We start from the raw sequence: 25,862 nt of genomic DNA, 5'->3' as shown, positions 1-25,862 counted from the left end.
AAAATGAACTAAGTAGAATTCCAGAAAAATACAACTTAGAACAATGATGGGAAATAGAGAAACACGCAAAAGCCACATTTTAAAACCATTCCTTGAAGCTTTTTAAGATTTTCTGCAAAATCAGCAAATAATTCCACCTTTGTATTTTTTGAGGGGGCCCAAAAGGGGGAATACACATTTTGGTATGATTTTCATTAACTTGCCCAGCAATGAGATGTTGATGTTAAAAGAAAACAATCTAAGATGATATAGAAACTAGTATCTATCTGTACTTACTAAATACTGCTCATTTCATTTCAATGACTGTTCTGCATAAATTGTAGCACTAGAAATGTATTAAATCAAGATATTCATTCAAAATAAGACTCTAAAAAGAATTTAAAATCCTAGAGCAACTCAGTAAATCTAAAAAAGTTCAAAATCCTAATAAATAACACTGAACAAATTTTTACTTTAAAAAATCTCTAATTATAAAATCCTAAATCAACAGTGATTGTTGTTGTTGTTATTGTTGTTATGTGCCGTCGAGTTGGGCCCGACTCATATCAACTGCTCCTTGGGTTTCCGAGGCAGTATCAGTACTGAAGTAGATTGCCCAACCTTCCTTCCGAGGAGTGGCTGGTGGGTTTGAACCGCCAGCCTTCTGGTTAGCAGTCAACTGCCTTAGGCATATGCTACCAGAGCTCCTAATAATGTAGTGATTGCAGACAAAAGTAATTTTTAAATTTTTTTAAAAAGAGTATTTATCATAATTAGCTCAGTAATTTAACAAAGAAATTTAATGTTTCTAAATTGACATTTTAAAATTGATTTAACATTTAAGTTACTCTGTCCTTTTAGCATATGAAAATTTTAATAAAGCCTTTAAAAAGCTTTTAGACCTAAGTTGTGCCTCACATTTTTTTGGCCTACTAACAACAAATAAAAATTTTAAAGTGATTAAAAAAAAAAAAAAAAAAAAAGCAACAGTATCAGTGATTCATTTAGTGACTAAGACTTAATATATATGCCACATGGCATAAAAGCAAAATATGTAAAGCAGTTATTTTTACTTACAAGTGAGTAACTGGCTCTCCTTTCAACGGAGGTAGGAGGTTTCCTGAGCCAATTAAACAGTTGTGCACTATAGTCAGGCTCTGTAGAACATCATCTCTAGAAATGACAAAACGTATTTTCATATTTTAGAAGTCTCCTAATAGTTATTTAACAAGTCTCCTAGATCTAGGCTGAAGTACAAAAACTTACATCAAGTGGGGATATACAAAATAAGTCAAAGAAATGGGAAATGCCTTCAATTATCTACTTAATAAATAGCACAGGGTAATTAAATAGATAAAACTAATTGCCATCGAGTCAGATCCAACTCATAGTGACCACTCCTTGGGTTTCCAAGACAATATCACTACAGAAGTCGATTGGCCAACCTTCCTTCCACAGAGTGGCTGGTGGGTTTGAACTGCCAGCTTTCTGGTTAGCAGTTAAAAGCCTTAGGGACTATGCCACCAGAACTCCTATTTATTGGTAATACTAAAAAAACAAAACCAAACCCACAGCCAAGGGAGTCAACTATGACTCACAGTGACCCTAAAAGACAGAGAAGAATTGCCCCATAAGGTTTCTAAGGCTGTAAATCTTTATGGATACAGTTTGCCACATTTCTCTTGTGGAGTGGCTGATGGGTTTGAACTGCTGCTTTTGGTTAGCCTCCAAAGGCTTAACCACTGTGTCACCAGGGCTTCTATATCTAGACCTGCTTACATTTAAACAGGCTCTGGATAAGTAATCATAATTAACAATAACTCATTGCCCTTTAGGAGCTCTGGTGGCATAGCGCCGAAGGTATTTGACTGTTATCCAGAAGTCTGGTACTTCACACCCACCAGACACTCCTTAGCAGGAAAACTGAGAAATCTATTTCCATAGAGATACTGGCTCAGAAACCCAAGGAGGGGCTGCTATGAGTCCTAACCGACTCGACGGCAGTGGGTTTGGTTTGGTTTGGTTTATGAGGCAATTATGAATTTAGCAGACTCTCTACCAAAGAACATCACTATTTAAACAAAGGGAAAATAGTACTGAAGAGGGTCTTTCAGCTTATTCCATCATTTAAAAAAAGACCTAGTAAAACTTCACTATCAAAAAAGCAGTTGAGTGCTACAAAGTCCACAATGGATGATCAGACTTCCTCCTTCAAGGCCATTCCTACTGAATCTGCTTATTAAAGACACTATATAGTATTTAGGAACCTTCAAAGATTCAAACTATGAAAGTCTAATAGCCTCAAAAAACTTCCTTGTTGAAGCCCCATAGGAGAGAGAAAAAATATAATCTCAAAGAGATATTTCTCTAAGTAACATTAATGGCAATATTATGAATTACTAAAAAGAAATTACTAAAGTGGGTCTAGTAAAACAGGCATTTTTATTTCAAAGAGTACTAGAGTAAACTGATACATTTCCCAAAAGATAGATAAGTAAAACTGCTAAGCTTTAAAAAAAAAAAAGAAAGAAAAGAAAAAAGACCAAACTCACTGCCCCTGAGTTGATTCTAATTCACAAAAGACCTACGGGACAGACTAGAACTGACCTTGGATTTCCAAGGCTATAAATATCTACAGAAGCAGAATGGCTCATATTTTCCCCACAGAATGCCTGGTACATTTGAACCATCGACCTTTTGATTAGCAGCCAGATGTTTTAATCACTGTGCCACCAGAGCTCTTAAAACTGGTAAGTAGAAGGGACTAAAAACAAATTTGAAAGTAACTCAATTTTCCTATTTTAAATGTTTAAATACCATGACAAATTCCCTGTTACACATTATATTAAGAAGCTTTCTAAGTACATTTATGGTATGCATTCAAAACATAATTTAAAAAATCAATCCATCACATATGCCATAAATTTAGGGAAAAGGTACAAAGTATTATTTTAGTCTGCTAATTATTACAAAAGAACAGTAACCTAGACATTTCGAGTTCTCCATTTCCACAATGCTCAAGTTTGATGAGTTCAGGCTGAAGAAAGGAGTCCAACAGATAGAAGGCAAAAGCCACTTCTTCTGAAGAAGGAACATGCCACTGGATCCCCAGATTCCATAGGTCCCCTGGTTTACCCCAGTCCTAGAAAAGAAAGGCAAGTTGAGAAGTTTAAAAATTGGAAATATGTAAATACTACAAACCTAAGTCAGCAAATAATAAGTAATAAAAACATCCCTTCATTTTCACTCCTGAAGTGTCCTGGAACTCACTCAATTGTGAGTTTACTCTAACAGTGACAGTAAAGTGATGTGAGGAGATTTAGTTTAACATTAGTTGATTCTCTTTATTTATGGTAGTCATGTTCTATAAAGTCACTGCATACAACCAGTCAATACATAACCCTGTTTTATATGCATTTCTTTTAAAAGAAATTTTATACGTATTTCTAGAAAATTATTTCATTACATGCCTTTTTTGTTTATAGTAAAATATAACAAAACTGCAAATTTCTTTGGCTTCCAGTCTCACAATAATACTGTCCACTATACTTGTGGATTCGTCATTATCTCATGAGTCCACAAATTTATCAGCTTTTCCAAAGCTTCACCATGCACTACAGATGGCCACTTCAATATTTTCTGAAGCAACCTCACATACAGATTGGTGATTTTCCCTTTCCTTTCTGGATGTATCCTACTGATGATGATTCTTTAACAATGAACTCTATAAAACTCATGCCTAACCAAAGCTCATCTTGCACATATATTTTCTCTGCATAGCACATCACAACCTTCTTGTGCTTAGAAACACTAGACTGTGCTTCAAAACTATACCCGGGAGTCATTTTAAACTATAAAAGCATCAACAAAAAGCACAAAAATGGAAAACAGTGTCACTAAATAGACCACAGAAAGGATACTTGCTCATAGAATGAGAGCTAAAATAAGAAGGCAGGGCAATGCCTTGTTCAAGCTCAGGTGGGAACCTGGTGTGCCAGGTAACTTAAATTATTCAACACTCTGTGCATGTCCAAGAACGACTGCAAGTGCACCCTGTGTATTCATCTTCTTGGACTTACAAATAAATTTTAGTGAGTAAGTAAATTCCCAGTACAGAATATACAAATGAGGATTATTAAATACATGTAACTATGGAGGTTTCTTGGAAGGAAGGCTGGGCAATCTACTTCCATAGTGATACTGCCTCGGAAACCAAGGAAGGGTCGCTATGAATTAGGTATGGAATATCAAATCATTTCATATGCAAACAGAAAACTAAGGTTTATACTTCAGGAAAAATGCAGCAGTACTATGGTCTACATTTCCAAGTTTACAAATCACAGTTTTAATAAACAATCTTCAAAATAAAGAACTGACATTTTTATACACAAGATGAAAAAAAATCCACACTTCAAATCCCATAGAAAAAGAACCCAACATATTCTGTAATCCTCTATGATTGAAAATGCTTGCCTTGATAGGAAAGTATTCCGAAAGAGGCTTGTCAAAGCCACCTGGCACACTGCAGTACTCTGTAGGGTAGATAAGTGTAGTAGAACGAAGAAGATGATGTAAAAGGTTACAAGACAGAGTATAACCCTGTTTACAGGTTAAATGTAGGGTTCTTTGGAGAATCTTTATAAGCTGCTCCCTATAAGAAAGCAACTTCTTCCCATCCACTCGAGTAATCTAGAAAAGAGGAAGAAAACAGTTCAAGATATTTTGGTTAAATGATCAAGAATCATTAAATAATGTAAAGTCCAATGTTCTGTGGCTAACATAGCCTAAAATGGTTAAGTGTTTCTTAAAATGACTTTAATTTATTTTAGGATTGTCATTTTTACTATGTTCTAAGAATTTGTTGATTTTTAAAATCAAAATATATTTCCTGAATTTAGCTTCTCATATTCCACAGTCACTGACGCCTTTCAAAAGAACCTATGCCTCCTTAAAGAGAAAACTTATTTATACGCATTTTTCTGTTCTCTGGTTCCTGAAATAATCATAAAAGAATATGAAGTTAGATGGCAAAACTTAGAATGCAGACAACAAAAATGAACCCCCAAATCTGATAAACTTATTTAAAAATGAGTCATCCGTTTTAGAATTAAGCAGTAAAAACTCAGTCAAAAAAAAAAACCTCAGTCAAGTAGACTGAACATGAAATAACTATATAATCACCACATTTCTCTGATAACAGTATGAGATATTCTAATTTTCTGCAGTCGTTTCAGAATCTCCTAAAACTTGTTATGGCTTTTCATACGTGTTAAAGTCAGTGTGTCAGAAAAAGGATAAATTCTGAAAGTAAGTCAACATTTTCAAATAAAACAGTTTTTCATTCCAAAAATTTATAATACCTCAGACAAAAGTTGAAGATTCCATAGTAACTCCTTATCTAGTTCTTCTTCGTTCAATACATCATCATCTGAAATGGCATAACAGTAACCGGAAAAACAATTATGCACACAACCAATTACATAAAAAATATCAGCCACTGAAAACCCTCTGGAGGACATTTCTGTTCTGACACACACTGGGCTGCCCTTGGTTGGAATGAATTCAATGACAACTGGTTTTATAGTTATTATATAGCTAGTTTTCATGAAGCTGAACTCAACTCTAGAAGAGGTAGGAACTCAATTTTAAAGAAAATGAACAAACCCACCAGAACTTCTGCCACTCCACATATCACAAAGGAACTGATAATTTTTCAAGGCAAACTCAAAATGATTCTTATAGGTTCAAAAATACTAATTTAATAAAGTAAAATTTCTAAGCTATCTGCCAACATGGGTGAGACTTTTTTTGGTGTGTGTGTGATTTACCCAAACTGCAAAACTTAATACTGCATAGCTTAAAGGACCTATTTTCATCAAAGAATTCTAAAATTATAAAGACAAGGTAATACCCTTATGACTTACTCGTTGTAAGCTGAGTTATAACACTGCAGCAGTGGGGGACAAATAACTTCAAAGATTCCTCTGGGCAGCACTGAAAACATATTTGTATAGATAAGCAATTTTTAAAAGGCATAAATATTTAAGAGTCACAACATACACAACTAGCTCTATTTTCAGTGGCAAATAAATCCTATGAGGAGCTACTGAAAGAACTACTTGTTTAGGTGTAACAAGCACTTCCGAAAAAATTAATCATATAAAGGTTTTAGTTGTCAGTTTATTAATTCACAAGTCCAAAACCACAAGCTCACCTTTACAGCAGCACGGCACATGTCTGCCACCATGCGGCCTGCTACTCTCGTCTCAAATATATGTGAAATAGAAAAATTAAAAACTTTCTGAAGGGCCACCTATGAAGATATATAAGAAATGAAAATACTTCAATCAGCAGTTTTTAGAAAATTAAATATCTTGTGGAAGAAAAAGCAAAATGGTAAATACATGCAGACTAAGCCAAAAATAACCAAAAGTTATTCTTAACCATCTAATTTTATAAAAATTTGCTTAATAATGTTAGATTCAAGTCTAAAAGCTATCTACACAAGATCCTAACTTGAGCAAAACATTAATTTGCCACAGAAACAACTTCATACAAAATTACAGCTGGTGGAAGCAAAGGTCATTAGTATGTTTTTGGTTAAGCCAATCTAATAATATGGGGATTTTGAGGGCATGTCTGATGTTTACAGTTTGTCATTCTGACAACTATAGTACACACATCCATCCCATGCCATCAAGTATGTTCCAACTCACAGCTATTCTATAGTACAGAGTAGAACTGCCCCATAGGGTTTGCAGGGCTGTAATCTTTCCTGAAGTAGACTTTCTCCCACAGAGCTGCAGTGGGTTCGAATAGATGGTTGGTTAGCAGCCTAGTGCTTAACCAATGTGCCATACCTACCCTAAAAGGCCTGAAGTATCCTATTTAAACTCTATCATGTCATACAATTTTACTTAATTGTGGAATGATTTCTCGACCTGGGACAACAATAGTAAGCATTATAAATAATTCTTTTCAAAAGATTTCTGTTAAGAGATTATTTAGGTTCATTTCTTCATATTAATATAATTATAAATTTCATATACTGTAAAATTAACTCTTTAAGAAAACAGAAAACTCTTTAAGAAAACAGTTTAGCTTTTAACCACAATAAACATATTATATTAAACAGAGACAATCTCAGATGAAGGGAAAAGACACAAAAATGGAAAAAATTATGATCTTAAAAACTATACTGTACAGAAATTACCAATATCAAATAACTGTTTCCAGAATGCTTTATCAGGACAAATATTTATAATCCATCATAGTTTGCTGATTGCTATATTTAAGATTTAATTTTTATCAGGCAATAGCATAAACAATTTCTAAAATTTCTCACCCAAATAATTATATTTAATTGTTTATTTTTAAAATACATCCTTTACAAACTATTCTATAAATGTTGTTGTTGTTGTTGTTATGTGCCGTCGAGTCGGACCCGACTCATAGTGACCCTTTTTTGGGTTTCCAAGGCAGTATCATTACGGAAGTAGATTGCCCCATCTTTCTTCCGAGGAGTGGCTGGTGGGTTTGAACCACCAGTCTTCTGGTTAGCAGTCAAGTGCCTTAGGCACTATGCTACCAGAGCTCCAATTCTATAAATAGAAAGGGTAAACTGTTATGATATACAAACTTTAAAATATCAAATAAAACTACAAAATTTGAATTTAATTTATTGCAGCAATCTTACCATAAATATTTCTTTGGAACACTGTGTGAGGATTGTACTAAACGTAGAAGACAGACCTAATTCAACCAAACTCTCCAAATGAGTCATTTTCTCAGTTTCTGTCTCTTCCCTTGTTTGCTCCAATGTGCTATTTTCTATAAGTCCAAAGCATCTAAATAACCAAACAAAGTACAATGCTTAGCAACTGAGAAAGGGTTAACACTTTTTTGATGGTGATTAGAAAAGGTGATTTTGATGGTGATTAGACAGATTATACTGTCATATATAAATTAAGTAGCTACCACTGAATATTCATGACAATAGAGACCTTTCCAATCATACCATAACTTTGTTGTTGTTGTTATGTGCCATCAAGTCGGACCCAAGTCGGACCCAACTCAGCGACCCCTCCTTGGGTTTCAGAGGCAGTATCACCACAGAAGTAGATTGCCCTATCTTCCTTCAGAGGAGTGGCTGGGGGGTTTGAACCACCAGCCTTCTGGTTAGCAGTCAAAAGCCTTAGGCCCTATGCATAACTTTAGAAGCATCATAATCAGGTGATAGCTAACTAAAAGTTAAACAACGAAGGTTGCTGGGACAGATTAGGTATGTTTTTCAATGTCAGATAAAGGGCAGGTTTGGGCTACAAGCTCACCTGTCCATAAATTGTAAGACAAAATCCTCAAACTCAGCTGTGGCTGAACAAAGCTCTCGTTCTACCTGTAACATCCAAATCAGAAAAAAATTACAAATAAATTTTGACTTATTTTCTTTGAACTATCAAAAATCAATTATGATCTACAAAATAAATCTAACATTAAATTACTATATTAGGTACTTTGGGAAATAATACCACAATCACATATTCAATTTAGAAAAATTGTGACTAGCACTTACCAGGAACCATAATAAAATCTAATTATCATGTTTTACAGGGACCAAAACAGAAGTCAAGCAGTCATCTTTATGATCAACTACAGTTTTCAAATTGCTGATATATTTGTACAGGGTAATCTCTCATTATCTGAACATGCTTGTTATAAAGAAAATAGTTCAAAAAGTACTGAATAAAATCTCTTTTCATCTAATGTCAACCCCAGGACAGATTCATTTCTAACACAAGAATATGGAAAAATGAACTGCCACCACTTCTGCTTCATCACTAAACCAAAAACCAAACCAAACCCACTGCCACTGAACTGATTCTGACTCATACAGTCCCTGCAGAACAGTAGAACTGGCCCACAGGATTTCCAAGGCTGTAAATCTTTATGGAAGCAGACTGACTTGTTTTTCTCCCATGGAGTATTTGGCCACTAGAGCTCCTTCGAACATAAAGTGTCGGAAAACTGAAATATACCTCCAGATGTCAGTTGTTCATAAATGACCTATTTTTGACTGCTCTTCTATAGTAGGTACTTTGTAGACCATTTTACCATTGTTGGCCTGGCCCTACATTCACACAATTCTAGTGACAAAATTGTAATTTTACTTAATTAGTACAGAGTTGTTTTTACACTACCAGATATCACTTTGCAAACAAAATAGGAATTAGAACTCAGTTAACTCTTTTACAACCAGAAAGCATCCTTACTTCTGTGAGGTCATTTCTTTCTTGTAGTACAGATGAACAATCTACTAAAGGCACCAGAGTGGAAAATGTTGCTATAAACTGGAATGTGATCTGCGAAAAAAGACAGCATTGTCAATATTTATTATATAATTCTAATTCAAAAATACAAGAATAGTAAGTATACTATATGCTACAATAAAGTAATCAAATTATTTTAAGGGAAATCCTATTAATAATCATTCTGAAAACTTCCACTAAGAATTGGACATCTTAAAGTTTTTAACAATCAACTAGCTGCTGCTTTAGTAATGAAGTTATATTAAATTTATTTTCCATTACTAGCTTTAAATTTTTTTTCTACTAAAGCCTTTCTTATTGAAGGTTCTAAGCACAACATTCTCTAATCTTCTGTCAGTGAGAAATGACTTTGCTCCCCACCTGAAAATATAACATTATTTAAAGGTAAATAAAAATGCCAATGTAGAAACTAGAAAAGTGGGAAGAAAAAGATGAGCAAAACTGTAAACCAAGAGAAAATGAGTTTCTAAGCAGGCTCTGGGATTTTATTTTAAATGCTAACTTTCATCATGCTCCCTGCCCACCAGTGTAATGAGGGGAGAGCCAAGTGATCACATGCTAGGATTTTTAACACCTCTCCTTAAGAAAGATAGCAAATATGTAATGAGCTTTAGTGCATCACATGATTGTTAAATGCATACATATTATGGCAAATTTCTTGGTAGGAAAGATATTACATAAATCAAGTGCCCAGAGATCTAAACTTACTTATCTATAGATACTTTTCTGTGACCATTAACAGGTTTTGCAGCTATGTTCTAAAGAGTACCATAACACATAGGAAACCGATGCATGATGGGGTTATGCGATTTGCAAAAAGAACATACAGCATCATATACATTTGTGTAAAATAATGTATTTGAAAATGTAAAAGATGACTATTACACAATTATAACTTAAACATATGAGAACCACAAATAAGCTCACCATGCATTTACTGAAGTCATTCGGATCCACCCCAGGCAATGCTCTCATCAACAGAGGTAGCATGTGTGTTGGACCTTCAGGAAACCATTTGCCCCCAGATACCAAACTGCGGGCTACGCCAATCACACAACTTAAAGTAGCTGTGAGCTGGTGAGGTTCTGTTAACGTCTCTAGTGCTGGATATGTTCTACAAGTTGAAAATAGAATTTTTTAAAATTTATGGTTATCACAGATAAACATACATAATACATTAAATATATGTTTATAAACTGCATTTGAGCTTAAAGGTTTATAATTAACAGAGTACTACCTGGAGTGAAAATCTACTGTTAAAGTTAAAAGAATTACCTAAGTAAGGGGAAAGTACAAAGATTATGCTTCCTTAACCTCCTGCCACTTCCCCTCCATGCAAATTCCAACAATTTTGCATTATGTCAGCCATCTTACCCCATATCAACAAAAAGAAACAAACACAAACTCAAGTTACAACTCATATCGACTCCCACTGAGTTTTTAAGGCTGTAAATCTTTATGGAAGCAGACTGTCTCACCCTTCTTCTGTGGAGCAGCTGGTGGCTTCAAACCTTTGTCTTTCGGTTAGTAGGCAAATGTCTTAACTACTATGCCACCAGAGCTCTTGTACTCCATGTCATACTTGTCCAAATCCAAACTGGTTTTACACTTCAGGGGACTGCATCTAATCTAACAGTCAGTGACTATTAGATTTCAGAAATAATAAGTTATAATTTCTCCACTTTTCACAAATGTAATATTTGATCACTAAGTATGTAGGAACCAAAAACATTCAGACTCCAGCCTATAGGGGAGTGGGGTTAGCAAATCTAAAAGGAAAAAGTTTTATGAATGTACAAGCATTATAATAATAAAAGAAAAAAAACACAGAAACAACCTAAATGTTTAACAATATTAAAAAATGGTTACATAAACTGAAACAAAAGCAGACCATTAAACTCTATGCAGTCATTTAAAATGTTACTTATACAGAGAAGGTAAATAATAAAGGCAGTTTCAATAGATAGTAAGTTGGGGGAAAAAAGCAAGATTTATACCTAAAATAAACAAAACAAAACAAACAACAAACCAGCTTATACTTATTTTAAAAGATAGAGAAAACTCACCCAATCTTTAACAGAAGCTGTCTTTAGGAGATGTAAAACAAAGTGTTTAATTTTTTTTCCTACTTTTTACTTTTTAAGGAGCTCTCATGGTGCAATGGTTAAAGCATTTGGCTACTAACCAAAGGGGGTTGGAACCCACTGCTTCACAGAAGAAAGATAAGGGACTCTGTTTCCATAAAAATTTACCACCTTGGAAACCCAATGGGAGTTGCTGTGAGTTGGAAAAGATTTGATGCTGCAGTGAGTTTTTTTTTTTTTTTAAAAAAAACAGCTGTCATGCTACTTCTGAACACCACAGAATAACAACTAGATGAAACTCAAAAAATGTCAGTCAATTTTGTCAATAAAATATTTATCTTGACCAAGCATACATCAATATGTTGATATTAAATTTGTCTTAAAAATGAGGACTAAAGAAAACTGTGATGGAAATATGTATTTGTATTTATGAGCTTTGTACTCTCTACTAAACACTTATGTCACTAATCACAATTAATCAGTTGAAAAACACAGAAATAAAGCAGAATACCCCAAATTTCAAAATTTTAACATACACATAGCTGAAGTGCTTCCTTAAGAGAGTAACAGGAGAGCCAGGGATTGGCATGAGACTTGCCATCAACTCCTATTTACTGTTACCAATGGATATCAATACCAAGGAGTATACAAAGTATACAAAGGAAAAACTGTCTTCCCCCCTACATTTTCTGATTAGGCTCTGTGATGGAAGAGCTTCAGTGCCTTAAAGATATGCACAGGCTGGGAATGTGATATCAAAATTAACTTGAATATTTTTGGCAATAAGGACAGGGAAAGACAGCATAAGCAACTGAAAACTTATAGGTAATTGAGAAATAAGCCTAATTTTTACCAAGGTCTTTAACAGGGTATACTTCCCCAAGTAAATATGACCAGTAAGAATTTACCCTTGTCACAATAAACCAAAAAAAACAAACCCACTGTCACTGAATCAATTCCTACTTATTAGGACAGAGTAGAACTGCCCTATAGGGTCTCCAGGCTGTATATTTTAACATCTTTCTCCCAAGGAATGCCTGGTGGGTTCGAGCTGCCAACCTTCTGGTTAGCAGCCAAATGCCTTAACCTCTGTACTACTAGAGCTCAATAACCAGTCAGAAAATAGGCTATGTTCTGAATTCTGCCTCTAAGGACTTAGGACAAATCTGAGCTTTAAGGAATTCAAATTAATTACCAGATCCTTCTGGGCTCTAAAAACTACCATTCTGTATCTACCTTTTGACAAATACATTTAAAGAAAAACCAAAAGGCTCAAGTTCAGAAGCAGGGCAAGTTAAATTAAAGACTCATAATGTATAACCGAAAGCTTAAGTAACCGTCTCTTGAACACTTAAAAAGAATTGAGTAGCTCTCTTTTGAGAAGCACAGTAGGTCTATACTGTGATAGTGACCAGGCAAATAAAGGACTATTTTATTACTGTTCCAACATAGAGAACAAAAGGAATACAAAAAAATTTACACCATGAAAACAATAAACCTGAGAAAAAAAAAAATTTCTTTAATACTATGAAATAATTGAAATAAAAAATCATTTTTTATTTACTGCTATGTACTCGGGAGCTCTGGTAGCATAGTGGCTAAGACACTTGCCTGCTAACCAGATGGCTGGCGGTTCAAACCCACCAGCCACTCCTCGGAAGGAAGGTTGGGCAAACCTACTTCCGTAGTGATAACTGCCTCGGAAACCCAAGGAGGGGTCGCTATGAGTTGGGGCCGACTCGACGGCACATAACAACAACAACAACAGCTATGTACTCAATTATTTAGCTATACCTTTATTTAGATAAAAAAATCAAACAGCTAGATCTTAATTTATAAGCAAAGAATGTGGATAACTGCATCGTACAAATAATCCAAAATACTTATTTTATAATCCAATTCATTTCAATGTTCTTTTCTCCCCCATAAACCTTTATCAAGTTACCAAGCATGAAGTTAAAATGTCTCACTTTTCCTCTAGAACAGGAGTAAGCACTAAAATAGCAAACTGTCAGCCACAGAGAAAAAAAAGAGAACCAAGCAAAACAGAGCACCAGAGGGAACAGAAAAATAGAATTGCTACATCTTCAACAAAACATGTAAAGCTACACTTACCTTTCAAGTACAGGGGGTATTACCAACTCAGGTCTCATAAGTGCAAGATTCTGCAGAGCCTGGGCTGCTTCTAGACTACCAGTTTTGCTGAACATAGCCAAGAGGACAGGCTGTATAATGCATTGTACAAAGTCTGTAACATCTTGATCAGTAAGCTTATGGCTATCAGGCACTGGAGTTAACCAAGAAGGCTTCTTGTATCTTTCACGATGCAATCTTCTAACAACACTGTTTGGCAACCTCTGAAGTAGTTTCATTAACTTGTTCTGAGGAGAAAGAAGCAAAAAGTTGTAGGTAGGCTCTACTTTCCCACATAGACATTCACGGTTCCTCTCTATCCTCCAAGGAACCAAAAAAAAAAAAAAAAACCAAACCTAACCCACTGCCATCAAGTTGATTCCAACTTATAGCAACCCCCACCGGTTTCTGAGGCAGTAAATCTTTACGAAAGTATATTGCCCAGTCTTACTTCCACAGAGTGGCTGATGGTTTGAACCACCAACTCCTGGTTAGCAGTCAGATGCCTTAGGCATTGTGCTACCAGAGCTCCTTCCTCCCAAGGAAAGATTTTAAAAATAATAGTTCTTATTATTTTACAATAAACACCTGCACAGCATAACTCAATACAACAAAACACCTTTATCAATCAATTACTGAAAATAAATGAGTTTCAAATTTCTGCTTTATAAGTGTTTTTAACACCACATAAATCTTCCATTATTTGAAAAGCCATTTAGCCTGGAAACTTAAGGAAAAAAAACAAAGCTTACCCTCAAACACTAACTGAAAACATGCTTTTGTAGCACTTTTGTTAAGAGACTAATATTTATTTCTGTATATTCTCAGAATAAATTAATTTACTCTGAACTTAATCACTTATACATACTTTTATGAAAGACAGAAAAATTATAAGTTGGTAAGAGCCTTCATCTTTACTTAATTATGAATCTTTATGTCAGTAACATACTTACAAGCCAGCGCCCATTATTTGAAGGATGGTAAAAAGATGTGATGCTGTTAAACAAACCAGCCAGGTGTTTTTGCACTAGCTTACTTGGTCCACCCTGTCCAGATTAAAAAAAAAAAAAAAAAAAAACAACACATTTATATCAGCAGTGACATTCTTTAAAACAGAGGAGGTTAACAGGCTCATGCCTACATATGAATCTCTAAATTCGTTCATATTCATCCTGCTGACAAATATCAACTAAATAGAATTTATCCAAATCAATTCAAAATATTCAACTAAAAATAAGAGCATCTACCAAAGGAGTTCTGGTGGGGTAATACCTAAGGCATTTTGACTGCTAACCAGAAGGCTGGCAGTTCAAACCCACCAGGTACTCCTTGGAAGGAAGATTGGGCAATCTACTTTTATAGTAGTACAGCCTCGGAAACCCAAAGAGGAGTCACTATGAGTCAGATCCAACTCGACACCAATGAGCTTTTTTTTTTTTTAACACTTAAACCAAATTAGAAAATTAAAAAGATTTAAACTTGGATTAGCAGTGTATTTTACTGTTTTGTTGTCAAAATACTTGAATACTAAAATTTGCCACTAAATTATAATCTTAAAAATAACCAAGAGTGGTAACATTAGGCATACAAAATCTCTTAAATGACTCAAGAGAATTTTCTATTGCATGAAATGGAGGGCAAATTTACCTATTTACATTCAAATATTTCAGGGTTACTTCCAAACTTCCAAACATTTAAAATGATTAAACAAAAAACATAACCTGGGAGAAAACTAGGGAAAAATGTAGCTTTCAGCTTATCAGGTTGAACAGCCCAGAGTAAAGGACTACAACTGGGCCTTGAAACCTTGTATCTGTCTCACCACGATCTTATTTCAAGAAACAACACAGACCAAAGATAGAATGTCAAGTTACATTAGGAATATGTCTTCCTGCTGACATGAAATCCATGTTCATGATTCTTAATCTAGCAACTCTATCTAGAAAGGGCAGTCATTCAGAGACCATAAAAATTAGATAGCAAAATACCAACAAAATTTTTAAATCTTTAAAATAATAATTAAAATCATTGATTTTACAGTCACTTTCACATTTAATACAAAATGAAACTGCCAGTGAAAACAAGTGGGTGGGAAAGAACAGCAAAATTAATTCACATCACTTTTCCAAATCACTATCTAATTCTGAGCGCACAAAGAACGAGTTTATATAATGTAGTAAACAGCTAATGTTTTTGTTCCCGTTGAATATTAGAAAATGAGATTTTCCTTCCATTTAACAATGAAATGGCAAAAACTTACATTTGTCGCTTTCTTTTATCTTAAATTTAATAGCTAAACTTGCTAACCACCATTCTGCCTTTCCACAGAAAACACACTAATATGAAACAGACTAATGCGAGAAGAAACAGCTGCAAAAGCACTATATTAATGGTAATTCAAAAAATTATAGCGTAAAGTTGTTCTAGTATTCTTATTGGACGGACGACACTGAAACCTAAACTTGTGGATATATTTTTACTTTCCTTCAGTGATGGTGATACAAGGATCCTTTATACATCTCCATTCATAACATTATTTTGGTAATAAGCTTCGTGTTGAGTATAATACCTTATGTGAACATTAACTATGAATGAGAAATTGAGTTACTGAGCAAATATATGTAACACTGAGTTCTATCCTCACTTTTATTATCATCAATTTGATAAAAAGTCCTTGTCTCTGGATCTGGTTCCTGATTTACGAAAACTGTTAGATAACTAAAATTTTGGCTGTTTTTAAGGTTTTTTGAGTAAGGAAATTTGTAATTACACATTCTGGATCTGGTAAACATAAGCTTACCATATCAGAAAACATCTAAGAATCAAGGGACAAAGTCAGTAAAATGGATTTAGTATACAGATTTTTTTATTAATGGCTAACATAAAATTCAGATGAACTACATAATATAAATAGAATGTATTACAAACCATCATGGCAGTAATCCATATTACAGCATGTCCTATATCATAAGCATTCGTTAAAAACCTTGGAACTAATACTTGACTGCTTCCCACTGGGAGGTTCAAGCTTCTCAGAATTCTCGTAAATATCTTTAAAAAGGAAAAAAATGAAAAAAGAATTAAGAATAAACAGTTACAGGTATCAAATAACTCTTTCCTTAAATAATTTAGTACTGTGTATTAGTGTTATCAGATACATTCATTTTTCAGACATACTGCCTAAGGCATTTGACTGCTAACCAGAAGGCTGGCAGTTCAAATCCACCAGCTACTGGAAGGTTGGGCAATCTACTTCCATAGTGATATTGCCTCGGAAACCCAAAAAGGGGTCGCTGTGAGTTGGATCTAACTCGACGGCAGTGAATTTAGTTTTTTTGGTTATATATGTATCTATAAATACACAAATTCTATGACACTCTGAGGTTCTAGGCATGTAGATATGAAGCAGCTGCATCCATGTAAACAAAATCATACAAAATGCAGTTTCAATAAACACAAAAATATCAATGTAAATTCTGTAATAAATATGAAAATACTGACTACTTCTTGCCTCTCTAAATGCACATAAAGCCATTGTTCATCTGTACTCACTTAAGGATCTACAATAGCACCAACCTGAGAACAACGTCCTTTCTAACATTAATTTTCTTCTCAAAATTTTAATAATGACTTGACTTTTTCCACTAACAATTTATATCTTAATCTGTCATTTAATAATTGTATTTTAACACAATTAGATGTGTATTTTAAGTGTCATTACTAAGAGATAGACAGGCCTGAAGGTGGGGAAAATTACATGCAGTCCCCGGGTGATCCAGCCCTAAGTGTGTCTTTAAGAACTCGTACGTACATCAAACCAGGTGCATATAGTTCCTATTTAGCCTTACTTTAGTGCCTTTTCAAAGGTTTAAAAGCTGCTTATATAGCAAGTGAAGGTGATTATGATGAAGAATTTGCTGTGTCAACTGTGTCAAAGTGAGGGGAGATTTTTGTAACATTAAAAGGACAAATAGAAATTGTAAGTCAGATGTTCATAACCTAGGGTCTGCCTATACTTCTCTCCTCGCTTAGTTTTTAACAGCTAACAGCAGAGGAAGACAGCACAAGCAATTGCCTTCTGCTGTACCCCAGCCCTGCTAAACTATAGGTGACTCTGCTGCAAGTGAAACAATACCAAAGAGGCAAAGTCTTGTACCTAGATAAGCTTTAGCTTTATTTACTCTACAAAAATGCATAATGTGATCTGAAAACTGGGGGTTACCCTAGAATTACAATCAACTACAATACACAAAATTATTACAAAGTATAAATGCATAAAATACTGAAAAATATATTCAATACTTTTCCAAATCACTCACTCTAACTTATATTCATGTTCAATATACATAATACATATACATACATATGTATATACATATATGTAATCTGACATTTATGATGCCTTGCTTGATATGACCTAATTGCTTTTTAAAAATAAACAACCTATAAGAACTGCTGTATGGAAAATGAATTGGCTCTGTAAACTTTCATCCAAATCACAATAAAAATTTTAAAAATACATAAATTATAAATAAACGACCCATCCCTATAAATTATTTTTTTATGTAGGTTTTTACTAGCAGTCAAAAAATATTTAGAGTGGTATTTGAAATCAGCATATAAAACACATTTCTCCTGAATAACATAAAGTTGCTATCAGTAGTGGTATATTACCTTTGGTACATATGGATCCCAATCTATGTACCCTATATTATCTGTAGCCAATCGAGCAAAGAGATTGACTAGTTGCTGAAAGTAAACAAAAAGAGAAAAAGTTAAATAAATACATTTGATGTTTGGTGCTTTGCTATGACTCAGAGTTTATTTTTTTCTTTTTGGTGAAAAGATACACAACAAAATAGATAACTGTTCAACAATTTCAACATGTACAGATCAGTGCCATTGGTTACACTCTTCACAATGTGTATGACTCAGTTTTTAAGCATCATAGTTACAGCTCTTATTTGTTTGTTCTTTTCAATAATAATCTATGCAGCTTAATATGTGGTTTATGACTTAGTTCTTAAAACTTCCCAAATTTAAAGTCAGACCCACATCATTTATTTAAAATCAATTGCACTTTCAATACTTCTAAAAAAAGGACACGACCCAAAAATCTATAATACAAACAGAAACAGAAACTTTAATCCAAAAGAAAGTGTTCGGCACCAAGCTGATGTGTACAAAAGGAAGAAAATAAGGGCTTATATTTCATAATACGTATGTATACTTCTGGATATTGACAATAAAAGGAGCTCTGGTGATACAGTGCCTAAAGCATTTGACTGCTAACCAGAAGGCTGGCAGTTCATACCTACCAGCCAGTCTGCAGAAGGAAGATGGGGCAATCTACTTCTGTAAAAATTTACCACCTTGGAAACCCAAAAGGGAGGGGGTCACTATGAGTTGGAATCAGCTCAATGACAGTGAATTTGTTCTTTCCTTCTTTCTTTCTTCTTTCTCTCTCTCTCTCTCTCTCTCTTTCTTTCTTTTTTGGGGTAGTATTGACAAAATCAATATAAATGAAATGTGTACTTCTATTAGAATACAGTAAATAAAACGAAAAAGAATTGGTCACAACAATGTTAACAACCAATCTTAGGAACTGAAGGTACTTACCAAATGATCTGATACATTTATTTCCAAACTAAAAAGAATGAGAGAGATACTCACCCCCTCCCACTGTGGGAGATTTTGCACTGAAACCCAAAGGCCAATTAATTCATCAAGCCAAAGTCTGAAGAAGAAAAATGTTGTTATGAATAGCAAGTGATTTCTAGAAAATGATTCAAAGCCAAGTATCCTTTATATTTTTAAAAAATCTACTATTCTTACTGATAACTATATAACCTAGAAAAAATACTGAAAGTTATAAAGTTAATGGAGAAAAGAAGTACTTCTTGTCTGAAAATTCTTCTTTCAATTTATTTATGCTAAAGAAGGAATTTTATCTATCAGATTTCTACTTCATTGTTAAATATTTATTGTCTACCCCATCTAATACCTGTTTATAAGCTTATCCATCTCCCCCACTCCTCTTTCACCTTTATTGTTTTCCCAGTACTATTTGTTTTGCAACTCTTCCTTACTTTTTCCTTTAATAAGCCAATCAATAATTATTCTCATTAACTAATACTATAGGCAAATGTTCCACAAAAGAAATAATGAGCCACAAAGTTCTAAGTACAATTAAATTATAGAGAAATTATCCTAAATTAAAGAAACAGAAGAAAACATAGGGGCAGAAATGTTGGAATACCACTAATTTTTATAAATGTCAAGGACATTAAAGTATTTAGAATTTTTAAATTAAATAAACATGGATATATTAAAAAAAAATCATAAAAGATTGACCATCTTACTACAGAAAACATGGGGGGGGGGGTAAAAACTAAGTATAAGCCCACAACACAGAGATAACCATTATTATTTTGCCTTTTTTCCATAAAGGTACATTCTATATATTTTGATAGGAGCTATACTATTATTGTAGGATTTACTATATGCCTCCCATCATCCAGGAAAAAGGAAAACAAAAACAAACAAACATGCTTAAAAAGAGTAGATAGACTAGAACATGAAACATACAGAGAGTATAAAAATGTAAAAACAGAACTACATATGATGAGGGCTAAAACCAAGTTTTAGGAAAACACTTTTCCTTCTCCTAAACTTATGCAAATTAACATCTTTAACATCTCTATTACTGCTTATTTACTGATATTATTTTCAGTTTTCATTATTCTCTCTTTTCCTGTTTAACTTAAAACCTCTATCTTATCTGGCTTGGCATACAAGTATTTACAATCTTGTTTTAATTGTTTTATACTTCACACAGAAGTATAATAAATATAATAACTAAATCTGTAACATTTTAAAGTTTATTATTGCTTTACTACTTTGTGCATCTGTATTTCCTGCCATATTCTAGAACTCCTTAAGATATATATTCACACACACTTACTTAAAACCTTTATGATGAAGTTCTGGAGGAAGGGAGGTAGGAAGAAATATTTCAAAATAAGTGATGGCCTTTTGCATTGTTACATCGAAAGGACACATTAAAGGCCGCCATTCTTCTAGCATCTCTGCAGTGGCATCTGCTGGAAAATACCTAATAAAAGAAGGTTTTCATTGTATCTGGTAATTGGCTAACAACTTTATGACAGAAATATATGACTGACAAAAAGGGGGAGAGGGGATAGATTTCACAAGATACACCACACACTACAAATACAAATGTTAAGCAGCCTACAAAAAATTTATTTTTAGAACACTAATATAAACACCTGTCACATTTAGAGTAAGGTCAATTATCTGTTACACTTAAAATTACTCATATAGCAAATGTTTTCAAACTGATAAAACTCGGATAAAATATAAAAGTACTCAAATCCCACACAAAGTCTTTGTTTGTTTGGTGCTATGTAATAGCAATAGGAAAAAAAAATCTCATCATGCAGAATCTAGCCTATTAAAGAAATAGATAATCAGTAAAGTAAGAAAAGAGAGCATCAGCTCAGGAATCTCTAGGCACCTTTGGACAAACCATGTAACCTACTTGTCCACAGAGTCCTCGTGTAGATTAGAGGCTATTGGGCTTTAAATAATCTTTCAATTCTATGAAAAAGGCAGATGTGTTCCCGGGAGAGATATATAAAATTAAAACCTGTGGTATATACATACACATATAAACTGAGGTAAATGGACAAGGTGGACCCATGCCTATGGTGTACTTACAGGATTTTTAAAAAACAAATAGCATATAAGAAATTCTGATTTGGATATGACCCAAAAAGTTAGGAAATCCTTTCAAATCTACTTTTAGGATTGAATTACATATATTATTAATCCTATATATATCTTTATGTACTTGTTAATTAAAATTAATGTATACTTCTCTCTTTTTTTATAGTTTCTAATAGGATCTCTGTTGAGTTCTCCAAGTTTTTATATACCAGGTCATTGTGCCATAGGTTAAAATTTAAAAGAAAAAAATGAGTATGTTTCACTCTTTGAGGATCTCATATATAAATTTCCCTTCCTAATATTTTCCAACTCAATTAAAATCACTATCAGTCCAAAAATTCAAACTGAAAACTTGGAGTTCTATGAATTACGTAATAACCATGGTGATAACACAAGCCCAAAGATAGTAACTGCTTAGCACAATATGACACTGCTCATTGATGGCATGTGACTCAGCTTAGATCTTAATCTTCTTAAAAGGGTGAGATCTTATAACCTAAAAATACATTTGCCTAAGACTGAGTAGCACAGTAAATAAACAATAAATATTTGGTTTATTAAATAGCTGATTTATATTATAAAAACAAACAAAAATTTATAAACTCAATGCATATTAAGGCTTTCTGTCCAAAAGAATTCAGTTCAAGAATTTTGAAATTACTTATGTTCAGTGACTAACAATGTCAAAAACTCTTTATACCTTTAAATTTCCTCTTCTGAGCATATTAAAGATGAAAAAAAGCCACAGAAACAACAATTGTCTTTATAAATTGAGAAGCTACTTACGGTCGGCAGCTTTTCACGAGTGTTTTGAGAACATTTTCTACAGAACTGGGGGGGGAAGCCATTTGATAAATTAGATTACAGTATTTTAAGAATACATATAATTCAATTAATAAGTACCTCTAAGATATGTTCATATATTTAGATATTATCTGTGAACATGCAACTAATCCTTCTCTTTCAGACAGGCAGAACTGCAAGGTTAACTACCCAAACTCCTTAATCTACCCTTCCCTTACCCTGCTATGAGGATTTCTCTGCTATGAGCTAAATAAAGGGGGAAAAAATATTAACAATTAGGAAGAGGCAAATCATTTTCAACCTGTACAAAGCAGGCAGCAATAAAACCACATTTATTGACATTATCTAGACGTATTCTCAATAGCTTAAAACTTCAAAGACTAATTTTTATTAAAGTGCTTTTACATTAAAATTCAAACAGTAGACATACCAAAATCTGGTGTGTTTTATTAAGCAATCTCCAGAAATCTGTCTTCTGTAACTAACTTATGACAGTTCTGTAATCCTTCAAGGTACCTCGATTGACAGCAACAATTTTTAACAAAATGAGCAACAGGTATTTTGACCAACTACTTCAACGTATTTTCATACTTGTAAAAGCATCAAGTTAATACATGAGAGCAACGTAAAATTTTAAATATGAATTTATAATTGATTATAAAGAAGTGTCATTTCTGTTTTAATGAAAAGGTCAACGTGTAATAGTTTAAACACAAATGACCAGAATGGAATATTTACAAAGCTAACTAGACCACAGTCAAAAGAGGGCAAATATAAATGAACAAAAACAAAACTGCGTTAGGTAATTCTAAACTGGAATTTTAAAATACATTTGTCACTACTTACAATGTGATGTATACATTTAAAGCAAGCCCTCAAATCTCAAAAGAAAAAAACTATGGAAGGATGGGGTAATTTTCAGTGTTTCCACCTGACACTTTTTCATTAAGCTCCTTGAAATTCTTAAGTCCAGAAATTTATCCAAATTCTCTGAAAGCTTAACCACTAATCTGTGAAGAAATTCCAAGCAATAACACAAAGCAAACTCAGCACAAGTAATCAACTGTGGAACCAAGACAGAAAACAGGTATCTCATTACTTGGAGTACTAGGAATACTCTTTCACATCAAAAGCACCCAGAGAACACTAGGCTACAATTCATCAGATCAATCTGACATCTAAAATGTAACAGAGTATTTTCTCTGATTACCAGAGAAGTGACACTTTCTCAAAAATGTTAAGCAATTCAAAAATAAAAATTTAGTTTAGAGAATATCTAAATCTGCCCTGTAAAAAAGCACAAGCTTCTTTCCAACTTCATTTAAATTAATCCCTGAAAACCACAACCGTATTTTTATACTTCTGGGCATTTCCAAAGTACTTGTAACAGGGCTATATATCCATATATACTTATACATATTTATATTTATTTATTTATTCAATACACATTTTCTATCAGGGCAACAAAGAACAGAGATGTCTGGATCTTCTTTTAGTTTAAGAACCTCTTAAGATACAAATCATAGTATTAAAAGGCAAAATTCACAGCCAGCCATGTTGTTTCATATTAAACAATGGATTGACTTAAATGCAGACTTTGAAAAGGTAATTCTAAAATGGCAAACTGTCTATTTAAGAAAATAAGCAGAGGATACATAAATTTTGCCAGTTCCTTATATTTTGTGTTCATGTTAACTGTACAATTATTTTATTTTGTAACAGAGAGAATACCACGCAGAAACCCCGCTGTTTCCACTGAGAACTTTCCTATCTACCACCAAACTTTCAAGTAATGTAAAAAATTATTCCAGAAAACAAATCATTAAGACTGCATAAATACATAGTTTTTCTAGTAACCTCTATTCAGAGGAACAGGAGGCTAAATATAATAATTGTTGGCTGTCACTTCATTCATTAGAGAACTAGGATATGTGGGACAGAAACACATAACTTCTAAAGGGGATGAAAGAAATTTAGATCAGGCACCAACACTGTCCACTGAAGACTAAATGAAGTAGGAAATTTTGATGTATTTTTAAACTACATTTTAGTAACTAATGTGTCTGCTACACAACTCTATCATCTTTGCATTCCTAAATCTCATCCCATCCCTGACTGCTATTTTACTTCTGAATGAATGAGGACCTTATTGCCATCTCTGGGCTAACTAAAGGGATAAAAGACAAGGTGAGAATCAGGGATGAAGTGAAGATAACTTGAGTACACACTAACTGGTAATGAAAAACAGTGACGGTTTTAAAATTGAGTCATCTAGTTCATCTAAATAAAGTCAGTTATAATCCCAACCTTATATATAAGGCCTGAACCATTGGATTTATGCTCTTTATCCAAAAAAGGGTACAATCTCTCTAACCTGTGATATCTGTAAATTGACCTTTTGTGATTCTTGTAATCTCTCAAGATGAAGGGAACAATGTTTCTGTTTAAAAATAAAATAAAAGGTTAACGCTAGATGCTACTAGACTTTATTTCACAAATTTTTAGAGGGAGTGAAATAATCACTACAAACTTTTCCAGCTGTTGGAAATTAATAATTCAAAACACTATTTTTTTTTTATCAAAAGTGATCTACAGAGGGATTAATCTTTGTGGATGAGTTTTCTTATACTCTATTTCCTTTTCAGAAAAGACATGTTAAGCTGAAAGAAAGCCATAGGACAGCATGTAAGGGTTTGTAGAATTGGCTTAGAATCAGATCTGGATTTAAATAACAGCACTGCTATCTAATAGTATCACTTACGTAGTGTAATAGTATAGCCTCAGTTTTTCCCTCTATATGAGACTAATAATACCTACCCCTCACATGGCTGTTACAAGAAAATTTAATGAGGTAATACATGGAAAGTAGTTATCTGGCACAGAATCAAGCATGAGAAATGTTAACTGTAAATGTTATTTCATATCAGGGCAAAAACATACTAAAGTGTATTTTCAATTGCTTTAAGAACTGAAATTTCGTGCTGAATTCTTTACATCTATTACTGCCTCTGCTGTTAGTTTATAAAGTAGGAAATCACATCAAAATACCCACAACTACAACCTTATTTATCATGACAAAATATCAGAAAAGTGAGATTTTTGTCTCAGTTTCAAACAAGGACTGTGTGAACTTTCCTCTCTGGGCCTCAATTTTCTTATAATGATATTAATAAAGTAAGTGCCAAATGTGTAGTACAAACAGGACTGATGAAAGCCTTGGGCTCCAATTACTGAGGTAACTTATATAAACCTAAAGGTTTATGTCTCCTGCTTTCTTGATCCTACATATCAAGACAAAATTCACTTCTAAACCAGAAATGTATAGCAAATGACATACATGCAATCCCTGGTTGCAAAGGAGATCCATTCCTAAGTGTATCTTTAAGTTGAATCAAGAGCTAAGTTGGAACTGATACACGATGTACTTCTTATTTAGCCTTCCTTTAGTGCAAGAAATTCTGGTAGCGCAGTGGTTAAAACTTTCGGCTGCTCACCAAAAGACTGACGGTTCCAACCCACCAGCCACTTCATATAAGAAAGATGTGATGTCTACTTCCATAAAGATTTACAGCTTGGAAAGCCTACAGGGCAGTTTTGCTCTGTCCTATACATTCTACGGGCAAAATATTGAATGATGCAGGAAACATCAAGAGAGGATGGCAGGAATACACAGAGTCACTGTACCAAAAAGAACTGATCAATCTTCATCCATTTCAGGAAGTGGCATATGATCTAGAACCAATGGTAATGAAGGAAGAAGTCAAAGCTGCAATGAAAGAACTGGCGA

The 25,862-nt window shown here is 33.7% G+C and overlaps 1 protein-coding gene across 1 annotated transcript in view; it reads right to left on the bottom strand.

Moving 5' to 3' along the window:
* Positions 1 to 25,862, bottom strand: part of PSME4 (proteasome activator subunit 4) — a 129,718-nt gene that overhangs the window by 62,539 nt on the left and 41,317 nt on the right. Inside the window, exons 4-21 of the mRNA XM_042782717.1 lie at positions 24,450 to 24,515; positions 22,058 to 22,102; positions 20,487 to 20,636; positions 19,196 to 19,259; positions 18,197 to 18,271; positions 16,451 to 16,573; positions 14,476 to 14,568; positions 13,505 to 13,770; positions 10,233 to 10,419; positions 9,249 to 9,338; positions 8,310 to 8,374; positions 7,676 to 7,826; positions 6,194 to 6,292; positions 5,904 to 5,973; positions 5,340 to 5,407; positions 4,453 to 4,668; positions 2,964 to 3,121; positions 1,057 to 1,152 (exon numbers count right to left, since the gene is read on the bottom strand). Coding sequence (XP_042638651.1) covers positions 1,057 to 1,152; positions 2,964 to 3,121; positions 4,453 to 4,668; positions 5,340 to 5,407; positions 5,904 to 5,973; positions 6,194 to 6,292; positions 7,676 to 7,826; positions 8,310 to 8,374; positions 9,249 to 9,338; positions 10,233 to 10,419; positions 13,505 to 13,770; positions 14,476 to 14,568; positions 16,451 to 16,573; positions 18,197 to 18,271; positions 19,196 to 19,259; positions 20,487 to 20,636; positions 22,058 to 22,102; positions 24,450 to 24,515 — 2,082 coding nt within the window. The remainder of the gene's footprint in view (positions 1 to 1,056; positions 1,153 to 2,963; positions 3,122 to 4,452; positions 4,669 to 5,339; positions 5,408 to 5,903; positions 5,974 to 6,193; positions 6,293 to 7,675; positions 7,827 to 8,309; positions 8,375 to 9,248; positions 9,339 to 10,232; positions 10,420 to 13,504; positions 13,771 to 14,475; positions 14,569 to 16,450; positions 16,574 to 18,196; positions 18,272 to 19,195; positions 19,260 to 20,486; positions 20,637 to 22,057; positions 22,103 to 24,449; positions 24,516 to 25,862) is intronic.

Source organism: Orycteropus afer, unplaced genomic scaffold (genome assembly GCF_000298275.1).
Source record: "Orycteropus afer afer isolate SDZICR_OR568_19922 unplaced genomic scaffold, OryAfe1.0 scaffold00424, whole genome shotgun sequence".
Lineage (NCBI taxonomy): Eukaryota > Metazoa > Chordata > Mammalia > Tubulidentata > Orycteropodidae > Orycteropus > Orycteropus afer.
The sequence above is the reverse complement of the archived record's forward strand: the minus strand, read 5'-3'. Positions and strand labels throughout refer to the sequence as shown.